Source organism: Drosophila teissieri, chromosome 3L (assembly GCF_016746235.2).
Source record: "Drosophila teissieri strain GT53w chromosome 3L, Prin_Dtei_1.1, whole genome shotgun sequence".
NCBI classification, from domain to species: domain Eukaryota; kingdom Metazoa; phylum Arthropoda; class Insecta; order Diptera; family Drosophilidae; genus Drosophila; species Drosophila teissieri.
Genome location: NC_053031.1, coordinates 13,527,167 through 13,547,177, shown reverse-complemented (window position 1 = coordinate 13,547,177; position 20,011 = coordinate 13,527,167). Strand labels below are relative to the sequence as shown.

The 20,011-nt window shown below is 44.0% G+C and overlaps 5 protein-coding genes across 6 annotated transcripts; 1 reads left to right on the top strand and 4 right to left on the bottom strand.

Moving 5' to 3' along the window:
* Nucleotides 1-152: 152 nt before the first annotated feature.
* LOC122617843 (proteoglycan 4) lies at nt 153-1,243 on the bottom strand. Its single transcript, XM_043793856.1, has 2 exons — nt 1,180-1,243; nt 153-1,135 (listed from the first exon to the last, which is right to left on the bottom strand). Exons 1-2 carry the CDS (start codon nt 1,241-1,243, stop codon nt 153-155), a joined length of 1,047 nt encoding a protein of 348 aa, XP_043649791.1.
* Nucleotides 1,244-2,177: 934 nt separating this feature from the next.
* Nucleotides 2,178-3,328, bottom strand: LOC122617802. The gene is made up of 2 exons (XM_043793789.1): nt 3,289-3,328; nt 2,178-3,208 (listed from the first exon to the last, which is right to left on the bottom strand). Exons 1-2 carry the CDS (start codon nt 3,317-3,319, stop codon nt 2,178-2,180), a joined length of 1,062 nt encoding a protein of 353 aa, XP_043649724.1. The 5' UTR covers nt 3,320-3,328.
* Nucleotides 3,329-4,857: 1,529 nt separating this feature from the next.
* LOC122618016 (guanine nucleotide-binding protein-like 3 homolog) lies at nt 4,858-5,641 on the top strand. Its single transcript, XM_043794139.1, has 2 exons — nt 4,858-4,885; nt 4,953-5,641. Exons 1-2 carry the CDS (start codon nt 4,858-4,860, stop codon nt 5,639-5,641), a joined length of 717 nt encoding a protein of 238 aa, XP_043650074.1.
* Nucleotides 5,642-5,726: 85 nt separating this feature from the next.
* Nucleotides 5,727-8,082, bottom strand: LOC122617776. 2 transcript variants are annotated; one of them, XM_043793761.1, is made up of 4 exons: nt 8,052-8,082; nt 6,447-6,790; nt 6,274-6,303; nt 5,727-6,090 (listed from the first exon to the last, which is right to left on the bottom strand). In XM_043793761.1, the coding sequence occupies exons 1-4, from the start codon at nt 8,080-8,082 to the stop codon at nt 5,740-5,742; spliced, it is 756 nt and encodes a 251-aa protein (XP_043649696.1). In that variant the 3' UTR covers nt 5,727-5,739. The 2 variants fall into 2 exon arrangements, with proteins under 2 accessions (XP_043649696.1, XP_043649697.1); XM_043793762.1 differs by having other exon boundaries at nt 5,727-6,087.
* Nucleotides 7,017-7,457, bottom strand: LOC122617777. The gene has a single exon (XM_043793764.1). It carries the CDS (start codon nt 7,455-7,457, stop codon nt 7,017-7,019), a length of 441 nt encoding a protein of 146 aa, XP_043649699.1.
* Nucleotides 8,083-20,011: the final 11,929 nt, after the last annotated feature.

Genomic DNA, 20,011 nt, shown 5'->3' with positions numbered 1-20,011 from the left:
TTCGAAATTTTCGAACTTTGCTGAATTAGGAGAACTAAGTGCTCTTAAAAATATATTTCGTTCGAAATCTAGCTACTACTGGTCTCAGTCTTCGAATGAATTGTTGTTAGTAAACTAGAAAGTAAATTCAATTGGAATGTCACAATGTCTCTTTAATATTTTTGAACTTTGTTCGCTCTTCTTAGTTTCTGGAGTTCAAAATTTCGAATCAAGTTTTGGGAAAGCGCTCGTAAAGCCTCGCTGGAGGAACTTTGTGGACTCGTAGTGCTGGTGGCGCCACCCGGAGTGATTGGCTTGGCGAATCCGATGGAGAACTTGATCATAAGGTCTCCGATGGGCGAGTTGACGAACTGGGAGCCCGTTGAGATGGTCTTGAAGATGATGCGCCGCTTGTGCTGGTAAACCTGCGGGTCACTAGACGCACTGTTGCCCGGTTGGGAAGTTGTCTTGGGCTTGATACTGGAACTAGTCTTGGGCCGAGGAGTGGTGGTGGTCACAGTTGTTGACTGCTCCGTGGTGCTGGTTTGGTTCAGTGGTCTTGCTGTGGTTCTGGGCTGCGCAGAGGTTCTGGTTCTGGTGGTTCGTGGCTGAGATATGGTTGTGCTGCGTCGCCTGTACGGCTTGCGGGTGGTGCTGCTTGGAAGGCTCAACGAAGGTGCCTGGTAGCCTGCGTCCTCATCCTCGGGAGCACCTGAGACGGCGTCCGGTTTCTCGGGGTCCGCCGGATAGCCCTGATCCGTCTGATCCTCCTCGTCCTCGTAGTCGTCCTGTAGTTCACCATCGCGATCTCCGCCGGAGAAGTACGTTGGCTGGTGTGGTGGCTTCTGGTCGCGGCGCTCCTGCTTCTCGCGGTGCTGCTCGTAGATAGGGTCATTGGGAGCCGACGAGGCCAGCACTTGCTCCATCTGCTTCTGAAGGATCTCGTAGAGCGGCGTGTTCTGCTCATCCTCTAGGACTTCCGCCGGTTCGCTGGGCACAAACTGATTGTTGATATAGGCATTGCGTCCGTCCAGGTCTTCTTCCAAGTCCAGGTCCTCGTCCTTGCGGGATCGAGACTCCGTTTGCAACTGCTCGGGTGGCGGATGGGTCACTCCTTCGGTTACCTCGGCAGGAGCAGCTTCAATGGTGAGCAGAACTAGGAAGGGAAAACTTAGTACAACATGTCAAAACTCCACTCACCTCCACTCAGCAGGATCAGTAGCAGAATCTTCCAGACTAGAACTCCGACACCTGTGGCTCCCATTGCAGTTGCTCAACTTCTGTGGTAAGTGACACAAATCCCGCTGCTTTTATAGGCAACCCAACGGCAACCTGTTGCATTGTCCATCCCACGCCCAATTAGTTTTTAGGTTTAGTGCCTGGCAATGGCTGGTGGCCCTTTCAAGCTTCTGGTATCAATCAGTTTATAGAACTTGTTTTGGGGGTCAATGCACTTGATTCAATGCAACTGCATCACCTCAGAGTTCTTCTCAATTTAATTACAAAAAGGTGCATTTTTGTCTAAGAAAGTTATAAAAATTATCTGATTGAAAGAGTTATAAAGTTGGAGTTGTTATACCCGTTACTTTTGAAGACTCTTTGAAGAGACAGAATAAGTTTCCCCTCGATTGTTAGATAAAAGTTGTATTCGTTCTTATTTCAAAATTTGCAACATTTAGCTACTAAAACTACTTCGATTTATAAATGGGTGCTACAGAAATCTACTCAAAGGACAAAGGTATGAAAATGCAACTGAGCAATACACATATTTCAGTAATTAAATGAATTCAACTTGAAAACTATTTAAGTCTAACATGCATTTCCATAATTAAGTTTAACGACCTCGTTACTCATAGCAAATAAGAAGACAAACTTTGGTTATCGACATTGGGAAAAATAAAGGTGCGTTCCGATCCCAAATAGAATAGCTAAAAGTGCTAATCAGACCTTTTATGATTTGTACTTGTATGGTAACATAGAAAGCCCATCCGCAGCTTAAAAAGAAGTTGTCGGGCGAAGAAACGAAGCCATCAAAACTTAAGTACAAGATACGTTTAGGCTACAAAACATATTGACCCTGATTAAATGAACCCGTTTTGTGTTTCAAACAGAAATGTTTAGAATTATTTTGAATTTTATTTGTTGTAATAAATTAAATAAATACTATAATTAGGTGAGATTTGTATAGCCAATTCCATCTAAGCTACGTGGTACTTCAGCCTATCGTTGTCCTTGGCCTTGGGTTGAGTCTGCTGGTGAAGGGGCGCGATCTCCAGAGGTTTGGGCGTGGGAGTGTCCTTCAGTGGCATGGGGGGCAGGGCGATGTCCTCGGTCGTCTTGGCAGGCTCCAAAGCTGGAACTGGTTTTGGGATGGCTACTTGAACAGGAACAGGAACTGCCACTGGCACTGGCTTCTGGGGAGATTCCACTGGCTTCTGTGGAAGCAGGGCAAGAGGATCCTTCTGCTTGTTGTCCTTTTTGTCATCCTTCTCTTCGCTGCTTTCACTGCTGTCCTTCTCGTTCTTCTTCTTCTCAGCCTTCTCCTTCTTTTTCTGCTCCTTCTCCAGCTTGTGTTGCTCCTTCTCCAGCTTGTGCTGCTCCTCCTCCTGCTTACGCTTCTCCTCCTCCAGCTTCATTTGCTCCACGATGGCGGCGTCCCGGAAATAAGGCGATGCCCGGAACTTCTTGTCGGCATAGGCAGTTTCCTGCGGATATTTCTCCTGGCACTCGGAGTAGGCAAAGTCCGTCCAAAGACCGTGGGATCGGCACTTGGCCACGCCCAGCTTGCACTTGTTGTAGAAGACGGCCACCTCTGAGGAGGTCCTGCCGCAGATGGGCTCATAGAGATCGTGGCAATCATCGTCGCACAGATAGCCCTCGCTCAAGGACTGGGCGGCACTGTTGATAGCCGCGGAATTGGAGGTCTGGCAGTTCTTCTGGCCCACAGCCTCACAGCTGAACCAGGCGATGGGAATGGCCAAATAGGGCGGACTTAGACGCTTCTGTGCGGCGTCAATCTCTCCGGGCGCCGCATAGGTGCGCTTCACGTAGTAGCCGTGCTCCTCGGTGGAGACCTGGGTGCTTCCAGCCAGATCCGTGGAGCTGGACCACTTGGTCTTCGTCTTGGTCTTATGCGGATCGGACTTTTCATTGTGGTGGTCGGATCCCTTGTGCTTGCGCCGCTTCGCATCCGCGGGAGTCGCCTCCAGAAGCAGCAGAGCTGCCACAGCTAAGAGGAAAATGGGTGGATACCAGTTAATTATGGAAGTTCCAGAACTGGTCAGCTCCGATATGGGTACGATGACTTACCTACGATGCAAACTACTTGGTATGGCCTCATGTTGATCTGGTCAGCTGCTCGACTCCACAACAACTGATCGCATCTTCTGGCGAGCGGTGCTTAAGTACCAGTCTTAGCCACTCGGCGGGGAATTCTTTAGGGGCTTACCGGTTTTCTGCCCATTGCAGCTCTGAAAAAGAGTTCCACATCTTCTCGGGATTTGTTTACACTTCGCGATGTCTCGATGTCCGAACGAAAGTACGCCAACTTATTTGGTGTATATTGTATTTGGTGAAATTTTATGCAAACTCATGTGGTTGTGGTCGTACCCTTTCCAGCGATAGCCATCTAGCCATCTAGAATGGCTCGGATCTGGAACTGGTTGTGTGTATTTAACACCTTCGATGCCCTCCATTCGACGCCCAGCCTCCCAAGCTCGGGTAGCTTCTCGAGCCGGTTCTCCGAAATTGGGTCAATCTGGAAAGGTTCGGTGATCTGGTTGTTATTTTACGAGGTTCTTCTGACCGCGATCGCCGCCAGCTGCACTCGCTCGCTCGCAGGAAATCCACGTCCAATCAAGCGCTGTCATTCTGTTATTCCGCCGATCTCCGTTGATCTTTGATCTGCGTAAGTGATCACCTCCATGGACAGCGTTTGTGGTCTTAATTAGAGCGAGCTCAACTGAAATATCATACATATTTTGCAGCAGTGATCATTAATCTTTCTTATTTAAATGTATACCTTTGAGTACTTATCACCACCGCTCTCTAATGATCATGTATCCGCTATTATCAGTTAATCAACCCATCCATAATTGCATTTATTATTACCACCATCACTTTGATGAGTCATCCAGCTCGTGATCACTTCTTGTTGATTTTGAATGAGCAGTTCCATGGAAAAGTTTTCAAATTTCCCATTAGCATTAGAAAGTTAACCGATCCGATCTGTGGTGCATTAGTTGGGGGCGATCGAGTCGTAGACGAGACGCCAAGTGTGTCCAATTACATAATTGGGGCTTTGACCGAATCCCAAAAAATAGGGGGACTAAGTGATCTTGTAAGCAGTTTTGCATATCAGCTGAAGACTGCGCCGTTGGGGTTGCCAAAAGGCGTTAATCTCTCAGACAAACAGATGGAAGTAACAACGAGACTACAGACGTCAAATTTACAGATTTATGAAAGAAGTCACCAGAAAGCAGAAAGACCGAAAATTTTAATAAGCGATTTCGGTTTCTTTGGGGTTTTGTGTAAGCCACCGGGTAAACAAAAGAGGCCCAGCGAAAAGAAAGAAACCAAATGAGATGGGATCCGAGGTGGGAGGAAAGAAACCCGAGATAGAGAGCTGGGTCTTGGGTGCAGTAAAAGCGACTGGACAACACTCTGGTAGCCCGCTCCAGAGACCAGAGACCAGAAACCAAAGACCGGGCTCAGATCTCGCAGAGAGCGGAGCGTTTTGGGATCGCCTTGTTTGCTCGCATTTACTTTCATTTTTGGAGGGGCTATAAAAAGCGAAAGCAGTGTGCTGGATTTGCTCATAAAGACCGCAAAACTGCAAAAGTCCACTACGAAGCCAGCTGGAAGCAAAGGATTACCACAATGGTTAGACCCATTTACCTGGCCCTCGGTGAGCTGAGCTAATCCCTGGGTTTCTGTGCGTCTTAGCTAATCTTTCCGTCTGCTTCCAATTGCAGCCGCTCTTTTCGTATTGACCTGCTCGGTTAGTGCAGCTCCATTGGCAGAGACGGAAGTCAATACCACTGAGGAGTTAGCCGTCTCAAAGCAGGATCCTCAGGTGGTGAACTCCAGTGCCGATAGCAGTGAAGAGAAGGACGACGACGAGGAGGAGGACGAGGCTCAAAAGGTGGAGGAGGAGACCAGCGAGGATGATGATGACGAAGAGGACGACGACGACGATGACTCGCTGATCCGGAGACGTCGTGAGGCGGAGACCACTGAGGAGCCTTCGGAGGAGGCTGCCACCGAAACTCCCAACGAGGGTCACAAGGTGGATGCCACCACTGAAGCCGGTCCAACACGAAAGCCCGTGCTCGTGCTCATTCGGGATGCCCTGAAGAAGGTCACCACCGATCTGCCCACCGCCCAGGTGGCCAACAATGCCCTGCAGTACTTCCAGCAGTTCGAGCACTTCATCCAACAGGCCATTGAGGAGGTGATTGGCGACGACGACGATGAGGAGGAAACTCCAACTACAGTCATTCCCGAAACGGAAACCACAATCGAGGACATCAAGAAGCCCGAGGGTGAGAACGCGGAGAAGATCCCGGAAGCCGAGATCCCTGCTGTTGTTTCCGAAAAGGAGACCATGAAGGTGGAGGAGTCCGCCACTTCGACCTCAGCTCCCCTCAGCAATGCTGTCTAGTCTAGAAATTAGGATCCACACATCATTCCTCAGCTATTTATTGTCATTTATTTATTGCTAACTATAAATTGTATGCCATAATCTGTGTTCGAAAATGTCTACTGCATTGGGTTGTACAGAAAATCCTTGAGAATCCTGCCATCCTTTTTGTCCTTCATCGCATATACGTGATTCCTGAGCTGGCTGCGATGGCGATTGGTGGTTCGTCTCTTGGGAGGCTCAATCTGCTGCAGCAAGCGATTGAAGAATGAGTTCGGTGATTTGGTGGAGGGATTCCTCTTGCTGGCCTTTTTTAGTGACAATTCCTGATCTCCAATGGTTAACGAAATGGGCAGCTTGCCACCCGTGCTGATATAGATTGGAATGGTTATGTAGATGGGTGAACCGGCGGATGGTGAAGCCACCACTTGCGAATCTGGCTCACTCTCGGTTTGGGATTCCGGCTTCTGCTGGGGTCCAAAAATATAGAAACATGAAAACTAATTTGAGTTTTGGGGAAAAAGTACAATCATAAGATGTGTAAGAAAGGCAAAATATGCGGAATATTTGAATCAGTTAGTTTTAAAACCATTGCAAAAGTGTGTTAGTACTTTGAATATTTGGCTAACAAACTATATAATTTATCGTCATACCAGCTCTGTTTTTTCAGGTTTTGGTAGCACCTGCGGAAGAAAATAAAAGCAAGCAATATAGCTTTTTACACACGATGTAGAAAAGTAACATTTCCATATAACCATTATAGCTATTCAGAGTTCTTTGACAGTGGTTCAGAAATAGCTTTCTAATAGAGATCATATGTTCTCACCTCCTCATTTTCTAGATCCAGGGGCTGTTGCTTGAGGAAGTGCAGCGGATTGGCGTCCTCACTCAGGTTGTTGTACTCATCCTCCGATAAGGCGGGAAGACGCTCGTTGTGGAAGTTATCGTCCTCCTCCTCGATTTCCTGTGCCGTTATTGCGGACTTGGCTGTCGGACTGCTCTTCGGCTTGGGAGTTGTGGTGGTTGATGAGGCGGTCGTGGAGCTGGAGGAGCCAGTTGAGGGATCTGATGAGGTGGACTGCGGCAAGACCTTCACTCTGATGATCTCCTGGTTGTCGTTTGATTTTGTTACTTTCTGACCAGAGCACACAATCGCACAGAGGAGCAAGACTAAAGGGCACATTAAAAGTCTACTATTATTACTTTTTATTTTAAGGCATTTGGTAAGAGTATTGCCATCGATTAAATAAAAAAAAAAGATATTTTTTGCAATTTCCATGTGATATTTTATTTGATAAAATATTACAACCTAAACACTACCGACTAACTTATAATAATGCCCAATCCCAGCCTAACAGCCCTCCCAATCCTGCTTGCTCCCTTAAAATTCCACAGGTTACAGCGTCGTCTTCTTGCCGTTGAGGATCATCTCGGTGAGACCGAGCTGCCGGAACTGCTGCAGTCGCTCCACTTGGTGGCAGAGGCGCTTCTGGAACTGCACCTCGCGGCTGAGTTCCTTGAGCTCGTCCACGCTGCAATTGGGATTGCAGCTGCCCATCTTCTTGGCGATCAGCTGGGAGGTTAGCACTATCTTGGCCTTGGAGAGCCGGAGATAGGAGAAGTCGGCGCTGGCCCGCTTTAGTTCCTGGCGGTACAGGAAGAGCTGGTACGGGAAATTCACGGTGGCGGACTTGCGGCGGAGCTTCTTCAGAGCCCGCTTCTTCTGTTTCTTGAGCGGATCGTGGGTCTTCACCTTGTGCGGTTTGTCGGAGTGCCTCTTTCCCGACTTGCGACTGGATTTCTCTGATTTGCGGCTAGGCTTGAGCTGGTCAACCATGGTGTGTTGTTAGTTGTGAGTCTCAGGAGTGAATGATGTCCCGTTCAGGGGGTGAGGTCCTTTTAAAGGATCAGCTGGGCAGGTAGATCCTTCGCCCAGGTAGATCTGGTCCAGGTAATTAGCGGGTGCCAGTCACGCGTTTGCATGTCGTAAACGGAAAACCGTTACCAGGCTTTTCATTCGGTTTTTCTAAGCGATCCGGGTCGCCGGGAATTTCCCCGTCTCGTTTATGGCTTTATGACTAGCCAGATTTCCGATCCGCGCAGCCGGCTTAATCCTCAATTATGGCAGCCAACTTAGCGCCGTTCGCCCAGATCCTCTGGGTTTTGTGGCGATTTTCCAGCCAAACTCAGCAGGGGATACCCGCATATCCTTCGTGGAATTCTCCAACATCTTGGATGGTTCTAGAAGCACATTCGATGGAAAGCGGCAAGAAGACGACCCTGTCCCCCTAGAAATTTCTGGCTAACACTTGGGTTTTCTGGACGCAAGAGCTGCCCTTGTATCATTTTCACTTCACAAAGTTACTTTCACATAAGGCCTTTCTTAAGACCTAACCCACATCGTATACCACAATTTCCGCACAGAACGCACCTCCGCAACCAAAGCTCCACGTTGTCTTCATGTTTCGTGTTTAATAATAATACTGAAAGCGCATTTGGCTGGGCATTTCTATTTTATAGCGGAGAAGGCAACATTTTTGGTTTGAGAAATTTCACTTGAATGGGAACAATGCGTAGTTCTAGCGGCAGAAATTTGCATATTAATTTCTCAATAGTCTGGCTCCACTTTTCTCTTTTCTTCTAGCTATGCAAATTTGGCTCTGCCATCTCTTGGCCCTGCAAATTTAAAAGCCGATGTCGTCATTGATTGAGTCTCTTGTCGAAGGTGGTCAAGGTGGTTGGGGGGTAGTGGGTAGGGGGAATGTGGAATAAATAATGATGATGCGCCACTTTTTCGGTTTATTTTGCTTGCATTTTATGATTTTCGATTCGAGAGATATTCTTTCGCCTCAGTTCCCAACAGAAGTTGTAAGGGCCCTCATATCTCTCTGCTGCTCCATCTTTTCTACACAAAGAAAAAATGTCATAGACTCGCTCATGAAGAAATTCGGTTATTTCTAAAACATATTTTAAACTTTTCAGGGTATTACAAAATTAAATATAATTGTTTAAATGTTTAACAGTCCACCAGACGTTTTATTTTTCACGATAAATGTCATAAGAAATATTTCATACTTCAAATATTACAACAAAAATTGTATTTATATGGAGAAAGTCCGAAATTTCGAAGAAAAGGTATAGATTTATTTGGTCCTTCATAAATGAGTTATTTTTTACAATACACATATTGAGAAATAAATGTTGTGTTGTTCTTTTGTATCTGTTTGATTGGATATGATTTTTAAATTGCTCACATTGTTGTGAAAATGTAAAACGGCTCTTTGCATTTTGTGTTTCAAGTGTGGTCAGCCGGAATTAGCCAGGACCATTGGAAAGTCATCGATGGGTCGCTGCATCCATTTAAAGTTCAGTTTATTTATCTAGCTGCCAGACGGGGAGTCACGGCATTTCCATTTGACTTGGCTCCGGGTTCCGACTGCCTTGCATAACGTTTCCTTCAATGTCCTTCATCTCTTGCGGTTTGCGTTTGCGTTTGTCATTAGACGACGTCTAGACTCTGGACCGAGATTCAGTCAGCCAGTGCCAGACATCGATCTGCGGCGATTGCCCCGAGAAGTTGGCTACAGAAACTTGGCCATAGGGAAATGGTCGAAATTGGCAACGATTTCTTCTTGGCCAACTGTCTCGGAATGAATTTACTCTTGGTTAAGCAGGGCGAATAAATAACCATTTTGGCAAATACATATTTTTTTGGCTAAAGTTTTCGAAATTAGGTTTATGTTCACATATGAACAAATCAATTTATAAAATTCCTGCAATTACCACGGTTTGAAGGGCAATCGTTTTTATCTTTCCAATTAGGCAAATTGCATATTTTATATGTCCACTAAAAGGGCATCGCTTAAATATTCTTAACTGTTTTATGGCTTTTATGTCTAACCACTCAGCTAAGCTCGTTTTACGACCCGCCCTTTGTAATTTTCCAATTATAAATGCAGAAAAAGTCAAGTCGGAGTGGGGCGAACTTTTTCATAGTCCCCAATCGAATGAACGACGCAATAATTTTCCATCGTCATTGTGTTTGCACTTTGTTAGCCATAAGGCCAGTAAATTGGCCAAAAATACGCCATAAAGTGGTTGGCCAAAAGGAGCCATCAGACAGAAGAATATCCTGCGGAGTGAGAAACGAAGTGGGGGGACTCCCAAAACCTATGCACTTTGTAATGAAATAAATGGACTTTCATGATGGACGGACTAGCAAATAAATTGCAACTTTTCGGTCCAAATTAAAATGCTCTATTTTTGGAGGTGGGCGAATCTGTTTTTTGTTCATGCAAAAATATAATAAATAACACACACGACTAAACTCCACTCACGGAGTTGTATTGTTTCATTTTGTGTGCTACATTGCTCTTGTTTCGGTCTGTAAAATGCATTTCACATATTATTGTGCACTCAATCAAAAATCCATTTCCGTTTGTTTCGAACCCACACGTCTGTTTCAGTCTGTCTGTGCGGAGTCCGGAGTGCGGAGTGTGGAGATTCGGGATCCATTGGCAGGTGGTCCTTGCCGCGAGTTCCCGGATTGGCAGCCAAAAGTTTGATAATTGAGTTGAAGCCACGCGTTGAAGCTGCGACCATCTCCACCTTTTAGAGCCGCTTCCTACACGCCAAAAAAAAATGTATATACAAAATTATGTGGAATTAAAGTTGTTAAACTTTGGTTTTAAACAAAAGCTTTTTACATACCTATTTTAATTTGTTTATTGAATAAGTTTGTAAAATTTCAAATATTTGTATACCAAACGAATATAAAAATAAATTACAAAAAAAGTATTACATATAATAAAAATATATAATATAATATAAAATTTAACTTGATTAAAACTATAATGTTAGGACGCACTACAAAATTGGTTTTAGGCAAGAAAAAGGACATGGCTGGTTGTTATACAAATGATTCAAGGATTTATTTTTACATTTTCAGTAAAAGCATTTACAAGGGCAAGAAACTTTTTAATCACTGTGAAATATCCAATGCTTGCATAATCATAGTTTAAAGCATATTGATTTTTTTCACTCAGTGTACCGGCCACCCTTTGCTGCTCCCAATCATCATCAGCTTTTAGCGGGCTGGGCGAAGGCCTCCTTTTGTATGCGCAGGACGATTGCAGGGACTCCATTCGTGCTGCACGTGCCGCATGGCAATTCAATCGACTGTGGGGCGAGGAGTCAACTGGGCGACCGAATAACATCGGATGGATGGCTGTCCTGACAGCCAGAGTTCCGCTTGTGGACCCCAAGCCCCAAACACTGAACTCTGAACACCGACCACCTCTGCACCATGCTGCAGTCAAAGTAATGCAATCCCATTGCAGCCAAATGGGGTAAATGGTTGGAGATCTTTGCGGAAGGACCTTTATTGTGTTTGTGCAGACCATATGATGGAGTCCTTGCCGGCAACTGACTTTGAAATGGTTAAATGATGGTCAAACGATGAATGAATTATTCGCACAGCAAATGGGTCAAACGGGTGTGTAATTTGAACACCAATGGTTTTCTATCTGCGCTCTAAGTAATAATGCTAATTCCCCAAGAACTGCCAATAAAGTAGGCTTAAAAAAGTTTAAAAAGACTGGTACTTAATTTAAATTACACATTTTATAAAACATAACAAGAAAAGCAAGGAATTAGGACTTTAGAAATATTTCCTATACTTTAACAACATTTTTAATTTTTATTGGACTTTAACTGAAACCCTTCTTAAGGCATAAATATAATATTTTTAAATTGGATTGCAATTGGTATGCCTTCTCTTTGTTGCAATAGGCTTTTGAAATATCTGCATTCGAGTATTTGTAAAAAAAAAGAAGCGAAGAAAACAGAAGCAGTTTGTATGATGTGTACGAAAAATTGTCATGCAATAAAAACTAATCAAATAAATAAATAAATGAACAAAAGCTGGCACAGAGGCACCGGCAGAGCAAATAAAGTGACAAAATAAAGGAAAACAATTGCGAAATAAATGCCACAAACAATTGACAATAAACTACAGGACATACAAATAAGTGTGTGTGCGTGTGTGTGTGTGTAAGTGTATGACCCGATTCGCAAACACACATACAAACATGTTTGCATTCGTCAAGGATATAAATAAAATGAAAAGAAGCCAAAAGAAGAATGAGGCACAGAGAAATAATAAATAAACTACAGTTCATGTCATGTCAGCAAGGATAACACAGAAGGAAGGACCAACAAAAACTGACAAAATGAAATTGAGAAGAGCACAGAGCAAAGCACACAAACACCCGGATAGCAAAAAAGATAATAATAAATATGTAGAGCAAGTGAAAATGGCCAAAAGTTCCGCAGATGCATGTAGTTAATTTGATGAGCTCTTTAAGTTGTCCAATTTGTCGGCATTCTGGCCAAGAGGAGTGAAATAGGCCGTGTAAACACGAGCGGACACGCACTCACCCACATTCTATGGAATACGTTTTCAGATAACGATATGGATAAGAAGGTGGGTGGGTTATCCCAAAACCTATAGGATGTAGCAGTCGGTGCTCGGAGATGGGAAAAACATGTGCAGTTATCTTCTCTTTGCGGTCTAAAATTTTCATTGTAAAGATTATGCGATAATTTGGGGCAGAAAATACTCAATTTAAATTGTATATCCTTTTGCAAGATGGTTATACTCGTATATTTAAAAAGTAAGTACAAAAGCATTGGCGCATGGAAAAGAAACAATTGAAAGTAAAGTCGCCGTTTAAGATAAATAAAATAATCTTAAAATTTGGTGTTCTGTTCCAAGTAAGTAATGGCTACATATTATTGCTTTAAATTATATAACCGTTCAGTGAACACATCCCCCATTCGATTTCCCATTAAAAACCATATCATCGCCGACAATCTGTTAAGTCCGTTTCAGCATTGTTGGGGCAATTGCAGCATCATCGCCCCACCATTATGAAAACAATCCACGCTCCGTGCCTCCAGCCGCAGTTTGGAGCCCTCGCTTATTGGCCATAAATTTAACGTGGCCATGGTCTATTAACTGCGTCGAGATCTGGCGAAGGGTGCCTCTTAATTTAGCCACGTTTATCTGCGCGGGAGTTGGGGAGGCCGCCCGGAAATCTCTGTTCGCACAAATCAAAATATATAAGCCCCTGGCGTAGGGCGGCGCATCCGACTTTGGCTTATCTATCGGCTATGGAAATTGAATTTCCCCTCGATGAGCTGATGGGCTGATGAGCAGCGGAGAAGAACGCCACTGAATTGCCAATGGAGTCACATGTGCAGAAGGGACGCATCCTGATAATTGCACGATAACAGGCTAATTTTCAATTAGCGCCATTTTGATAAGTGTACATAAATTAGCCGATTTCTTTCGCTCGATTTCGCTTCATTCATTCATTCGCCGTTTGGGGGTCTTCATTAATCGGCGGCAACAAATTGCGAATGGATATTTTCGCTGGCTGCTCATTTCCGGTCGCCGATGGGATTGAATTGGCCAGTTTTGGGGGTGCCACAAACGTGACTAGTTTATTGATTTCGATCGGTACATAAATTAATAATAATGCCAGAAAGCAGTCGGTAACAATTTGCTTTGCTCTGCAAAAGCCGTCGAGCCAAAGAGCTCACCACCCAATGACCAAACTAAAAGTCAAACACCACCCGCTGCTCTGGCTCACTGAAACATACTTACGTGTTGGCCATTTTGACGGCATCGTCGTCGTCTGTCGATGCTCGAAGTTCGAACCTTTTGGCCATATAAAATTCCAATCATACTTGACCAAAAGCAAAACACTGGGGAATTTCCACGCTAAAAGCACTGAGCGGCAACAGGAAAAAGGGAAACAGCATCGGCAGAAAGTTAAGTGAAGTGGGGCGTTTAAGCCAGGAAGTGTGGCGAAAAGGGGTGAGTGGGTGAGGTGGGGGTGGGGTGGGGTTTTGGCCTGCTACTGGCAGCAGTCAGCAGAAATTTGTGCTACACTTTGGCCAATAACTTACCGCTGCTTAATGTTGCTCCTGCCTTTTTTGTGGCCCCTATTTGATGGAGAGTTCTGGCACTTGGAAGTTGGACGATTTTGGATACAATAACCTCTTGGAAAAAAGGTTTCAAGATTGAAAGTAAATTTTTTTTCCATTTTCAGAAACTTATTTTGTTGAAATTGGGATTCCTTTCCATTACTACTACCACATTACTACAAAACTTAATTAATAATATTATATTTATATAAATGTGGTCTTACCTAATAAAATCCTTTAAAAATATAAATATTTACAACATATTGAAAACCTTAAATAGTTGTTTGCAGGCTTTTTGTATATATCTTCTTTTATTTTGTGTCTTGTGAATCAAAGACCTGCATAGTAACCAATAAATTGTCAAACGCAGAAATAAATGAAAATGTTGCACATTCTTTAAATTGATTTTTGTCTGTGATGTATTCTACAATATTCCATATTGAAATCTATTAGTAAAATACAGCCTTTGACCTATGCCCCCCATTTTCTGAAGGGCATTCTGGCTTCAGCTTTAAGGAGCCAAATACTATTCCTTTGCTGGTTACTTTGAAACTTTGGACCCAGGCTTGACTGCCAAATGGTTTTTCCTTTCCACCTCCACTTATTTGTGTTCTGGGGCTTATTGCCAGTGGGCAAAAGTGAACAATTTTCGACAGATTTTCCGAAAATAGTTGCCTGCAGTACTGCATAAGGTAGAATGCATCGCTCCCAGGGCCTCGTTTTTGTGGTTGGCCTTGTGGGAGCATTTGGACCAAGTCCAAAGCCAGTCAGTCGGCAGAAGCAAAATAAGGAGCAGAGTTAGAAAATTCCTTTTCACTTTTCAAACGATAACCTTTAAGCATTTCCGAAGGACGAGGCAAATTCGGTGAGCCAGTGAGCCAGTGAGCAGGCGGAGAGAGGGAAAGTTCGAGGAGGAGTGCTCCTTGGAGCAGGTAAGTTGTCGCAGCTTAATCGATTTGGAAAAAGTTGCCATGTCCTGTGTGAGACACCACCCTTGCCATGCCACTTTATTTTTACGCACCATTTGTTCTACACCCGTCGTCGTCGTCGTCGTTGCCCTTGGAAAATGGCAGAAAATGGAAAATCCGCTGGTCGGGTCGACCCCCTCCGCTGCCAATGATAAACTTTCGACACATTTTTCATTTATTTTCAACACCTTTGATTGATATATTGAACACTTGGCACCCGGCTCAAGCAACAGTCTTTCGATGTCCTGCCGCTCCCTTTCTTTCGTCAGTTATCCTTCATAGCTGCTTTTTCGGGGCCCTTTTATGCTCTGAAGAATGGTGCATTGAAATTTCCGTTTGTAGTTTTAAGTTATAATTTGGGTTTCAGCAGAAAGCTATGTATTGTTACTACATCCAGTTTGAAATTTAAAAAGCGTTTAAGGAAGCCTTCTCATTGTAAATGTAGCTTAATAGAAAATACCCCATTTATTGTTTTATATTTGTTTTGGTAATAGTTGTCTCTGCTTTTTGTATTTGCTGCACCCAGTTTTTTCAAGTGCAAAGCGGAAACTCGCGTCAGCTGGCAGATATTGTCCCGAGTATTTGCTGCGGATGCTGGGAGAGTGCGGAGTGGGAGTGGAAGTGATGGTGGGGCAGTCATGTCAAATGCTGTGACAAAGGTGAAGTCCACCACCCATCCGGTAGTCCACTGCCACTTTGTCCGGCTGAGCTGAGAGCTGGCTTACGGTTTAAATTGAAGTGCAGGACACACTTCCTTTGAGCGGGCAGCATCCTGGAGGCAGTGCGTCAGTTCCTTGAGCATTTGATCTACCTCAATGTGCGTTGATAGATGATGGTCCCTGATCCGGCGATGGGAAGACCCCTCTTCCATTTTATTTGATGACCCATAGAATTCCGGCTCCTTTGTGCCGCAGCTCAGGCAAAGTGGCCTCGCAGCAATCTGCTTTGTGCACTAACTTGACAATAACTGGCCATAAATAAACAAATATCATTAAACTTAAGCAAGTGCCCGGACTCCTGGCCGCCGTTCAGGCCAATTTCTCGACCAGCAACAGTCGGCAGAACAAAACCCAAAGATATGCCAAGCTGTGGCCAAAGTGGCAACAAGGAGCCGAAGAAAGCGATGGCGGATACCAGCGATGCGGGGCAACTTTTCATAAACATTATTAACAATTATTGTTGTTAGCCGAAGTTGTCCGGGTGGGTGGGCTCCTGGCTGCCAGGACTCGCCTCTGTCGCGTGCAGCGAACAAAGTCCTTCTGCCGACTCCCTGCTCCCTGCTCCAGCCTCCTGGCAAAAGTTATAAGCACGGCCAAAAGTTGATAAGAATGAGCCATAGACGTCGTAAGGCAGCCACTTTCGGCCCGAGCTCATTCGAGTGGGCGGCGGGGGAGTTCTTAACACGGCCAAGCTTTGTGCATTTTTTATAAACTAACGCCCTAAAACGGGACAGAAAAAGGAGAACAGCAACAATAGCGAGTGGGTCTGAGCACCCTGAAGACCTTGTCTGGTGTTTGCCACTGGTACATGGTGATGGGATCGTGATTCGTGAGCCAACTTTCAAGAAACTCCTTTGAATTTAGTATAACATCGAACAGAAGTACATGCTCCATTCAAACTAACAAGATTACTTTAGCTATATAAAAAAATTAGAAGTTAATGAAGATAACAACTTGACTTTTGAAAATTCAGTATAACCTGACCAGTATGCTTATATAATTTGCAGCTGGAGTTCAAGGTTGCCATCTCTAGTAAAAGTTTGCTGCAGGTTGCTACTTCCCTAGCTTGTTTATTGATGTTGTTCTTGCTGCTGCATCCACTTTTTTTCAGCACTAAGCAGACAGTTATTGTTGTTGCCGCTACTTGCACATACTTCAAATAGTCTTACAGAAGTTGCACACTATCTTCTTCAGCGGAAAGTTCATAAAGTTGCGACGAAAAACGCCCACAGGTTGCCCACGTTCAACGTTCCACGTTCAACGTTCAACGTTCGCCACTCGTCTTTGCAGCCATTGCTCATACGCCACGTTGCACGAGGGGGGGGAAATGTACTTTTTTCGGGGAGTGAATGAAAGACTGAGCCAAGTCTCGCCCTCGTCTCGGGCCCCAAACAAAAGTTGAGAGCATTGCACGAAAGTTTAATTGAGAAAGTTAAGGAATTTCAATTAACTGAGGATATTTGTTATTTTTATTCCGGGGATGCCAGCTACGCGTCCTCTGTCCTGTTCCTGCTGGTGCTCCTGGTGCTCTTGGTGCTATTGGTGCTCTTGGTGGTCCGTGGTCCCTTAACTCTTGTCCCTCCGATTCCGGCCTCGGAGTCTGGGCTGTAGCATTTTTTGGCCAAGTATTTTGTGTGTTGAGTCATGTGTGCTATTGGCTGGCAAGTTTTTCCCTCAATCTGGCTAGTTGTTTTTCATGTTGCTCACAGCATCGTGGCTTAATATCCCATTAAGTGGAGTCTATTAGCAGGCCAGCCGCCCCTAACTCATTTACCCTGGCGAAACATGCACTTAGGGGCGGCGATGATTTAGCCTCGATTCCAGTCAGATATCTTTTATAATTTATACTTTTCCTTTTCCCCAGCTAGCTTGCTGGCCAATTGCCAGCCGTTGGCCAGGCAGATTCACATTGAATCCGGTCGGCTTAGTACTTAATCAGCCAACTGCAGACTTCTTTTAATCGCATTAATTGCACTTAATTGAAACTACAATCTGTTGCCGATGGCCGGAGCATTTCTGACTAAGATTTGTGGCTTTCCAACGAGTGGGTCAATCAATCAATCAACCAATCATTTGCAAATTGCCAACACCAAATGCTCGCCTTTAACCTGGATTCTGGCCTCCTGATCTCGGTTGACAAGTCGTGTAAGTCGCTCGCCACCTGCTCTTGTTTAATTATTGTTCGCGCTGCCGTTGGCTTACCAATATAGCGATAACCGCTAACGAGTTAAGTGCTTTGTACGCCCGTTCAGCGGCGACCGCAGCCCGTTGCCCAAGTAAAACCCCCGGATCCGGGGATTTTGGGCGGAAAGGGAGGGGTACGGGGTGGTTGGGTGGTTGGGCGGTTCAAGGGTAAGCTGACATATCGTTGATGAGTTCTGTTGACCAAAGTCATTACATGGCGAGTGTTGAATGATGAAAGGTTCTCCGCCCTTTCCAAACCCGTTGACCTGGATCCCAATCCCAATCCCAGTCCCAGTCCCAACCACTCTGCTCTTTAAGTCGACTCTGTGGGTGGTTGTGTGTGTGGTTTTGCAAAGTGATCAAGGGTGGTGCGATGTAGTGGAGGGAATTTAAACGCTGCGGTGGTTGCGGACAACGTGATTCAGGCCAATTCAGATATTGGATAAGCAAATAATAAGGCAAAAAGGAGATGAATTCGCTGCTCCTGTTAAATGAACTGCATTTTGGTATTATGGGAATCATACTAAAGTATTTTAATTGCGTAAAATAGTTTATAAGTGTGTAAAAGTCAATTAACTTTGAATAATGTTCCAAGTAATATGGTGGTGGGTTTGTTTAAAATCCCATAAAACAGTTTTAAGCTGAAACTATATTAGGCTCATCAAAATAATAATGCAAGAATATGTTAAGATTAAGTATTTCGGTTTAGTCAGTTTATCAATAGATACCTAGTTAAGAGGATTTTATAGGATGTAAAGTACAACTATGAAACGCAATGCAAGGAAAAGGATTAAAAGCGGATAATGTAAGCGGTTTGTTTACCGCCCAAATCGATTAATTTTAGTACATAATATTTAAGTTCGAACTCAGTGGCATTATTAAATCTCATTAAGGTCGTTGGGTTTGCGGGAAGCTTGTTGATTCCACATCGCTACGATTTCCGTTTGCACACTGGCGTATAGGCACATCTATAGATTACCAAATGCCCATCTATGGCCAACCGCGAAATGGGACCGATTTAAATGGCCACACAAATGCCCAACACCAAAAAATCGAAGGCTAATAAATAAAATAAATATTACCGAAAATGTTTCAATTTAAGCCATAAATGGGAAATGCCATTAAACAATTATTTGCACGGCTTAGGCAACAATGAGGGAAATGAATTGCAACAAAGTGCAAATCTAAGCAAATAAATAATAAATATTTAATTCTATTTCAATTCATTAGCTAATGTAATTAGTGGACCACACCCACGTCAGCCCAAAACTGTTGTGGCAACTCCATGTAATTGGATTAAACTCACAGTCAAAAGCCCCCAGGATAATTCGGGGGATGCCGAAACGCACCCAAGCACACCTATTATTAAGCGCACACAAACAGGACAAAGTGATTCTGCAATTGGAATAATGCAAATATGACAAAACAAAGGCGAAACTTACTGAAAATAAGCGCAGCCAAGGGGACGAGGGGCGGTCTCCATATGCGGCGGCTTAATTACATATAAAAGGCTTGCTTGTGCGTCATATAAACCATATAAACCATACGGGGCGTATGCTTAATAAACCATAGCGCAGCACAAGAGCACATTTTTGACAAAGTGCATGGGTTAGGGGGTTCGAGGAGAAATTCATTTACTTGCTTCTCTGTTTGTCTGTTTGGCTGTTTGCGTGCTTTGCACATAATTCAATAAACAGCATAACGAGTGACGTGCCACAAAACTAATGAACTTAAAGAGCGACAAACAAACAATATTCCAATTCGAGTGCGTCGAGGTAAATTCGAGTGCATTCGTCACGTTCGCTTATGTGTCTGTTTAATTAGGCAATTAGTACAAAGCAAAATTATAATTGATATACACAGAGAAACTGATTAAAGTGTTTTTTTTTCTTTGCTGCAGCTTCTTGTATCACAAATCCTTATAAGCAATCTCTTTAAGTTGATGCTGCAACACTGGCTGCCAACTTAAGTGCAACTCCAGCCACAAAGCCCCCTCCACCCCACCCTCTGCAGCAGTCGGGAGTTTAAGGAGAAAGCAGCTAACATGCAATCACGTTGACAGACTCTCTTAAGTAGAAAATGCTCGGGTGCAAAATGCAGCTGGAGAAAGAAAATAATCCCCAAGTCGGTGGAGAAAAGAGGGTAGAAGTCAGTGGGGATTTCCTTCATAGCGATGCGGCCAGAGGTGAAAAATCGCAGTAAAAACGCGACTGCAGGTGCAGTTTTAAGATTTTAAAAGTAATAAAAACAAAGCTTACTTAGCTACTTAGGATGACTTTGACTTACGATTAAATATATATACAAAACAGAATATAGAATTTATTTTGATATTCGATAGCTGTGCAAAAATATAAGGAATAACTCTTATAAATGTTAGGATTATCTTTGAGACATGATTTGTCTTAGAAAGATGAGTAAGCTGAACTATATATTCAAAGCAGCATTTCGTTTGTAAACTTTAGATCGCAGAACCTTCTGAAGGTCCTGTCTCACGCTCTCATCTCCAAGCATGACATACACCTGCTGGC

Coding starts and splice junctions, on each gene's coding strand:
- LOC122617843 (XM_043793856.1), bottom strand. CDS start 1,243: ATGGGAGCCACAGGTGTCGGAGTTCTAGTCTGGAAGATTCTGCTACTG. Junction 1,136..1,179: donor ACTGATCCTGCTGAGTGGAG/GTGAGTGGAGTT, acceptor TTCCCTTCCTAG/TTCTGCTCACCATTGAAGCT.
- LOC122617802 (XM_043793789.1), bottom strand. CDS start 3,319: ATGAGGCCATACCAAGTAGTTTGCATCGTAG. Junction 3,209..3,288: donor CCAAGTAGTTTGCATCGTAG/GTAAGTCATCGT, acceptor TTTTCCTCTTAG/CTGTGGCAGCTCTGCTGCTT.
- LOC122618016 (XM_043794139.1), top strand. CDS start 4,858: ATGGTTAGACCCATTTACCTGGCCCTCG. Junction 4,886..4,952: donor ACCCATTTACCTGGCCCTCG/GTGAGCTGAGCT, acceptor TTCCAATTGCAG/CCGCTCTTTTCGTATTGACC.
- LOC122617777 (XM_043793764.1), bottom strand. CDS start 7,457: ATGGTTGACCAGCTCAAGCCTAGCCGCAAATCAGAGAAATCCAGTCGC.
- LOC122617776 (XM_043793761.1), bottom strand. CDS start 8,082: ATGAAGACAACGTGGAGCTTTGGTTGCGGAG. Junction 6,791..8,051: donor GTGGAGCTTTGGTTGCGGAG/GTGCGTTCTGTG, acceptor TGTGCCCTTTAG/TCTTGCTCCTCTGTGCGATT. Junction 6,304..6,446: donor TGGATCTAGAAAATGAGGAG/GTGAGAACATAT, acceptor TTTCTTCCGCAG/GTGCTACCAAAACCTGAAAA.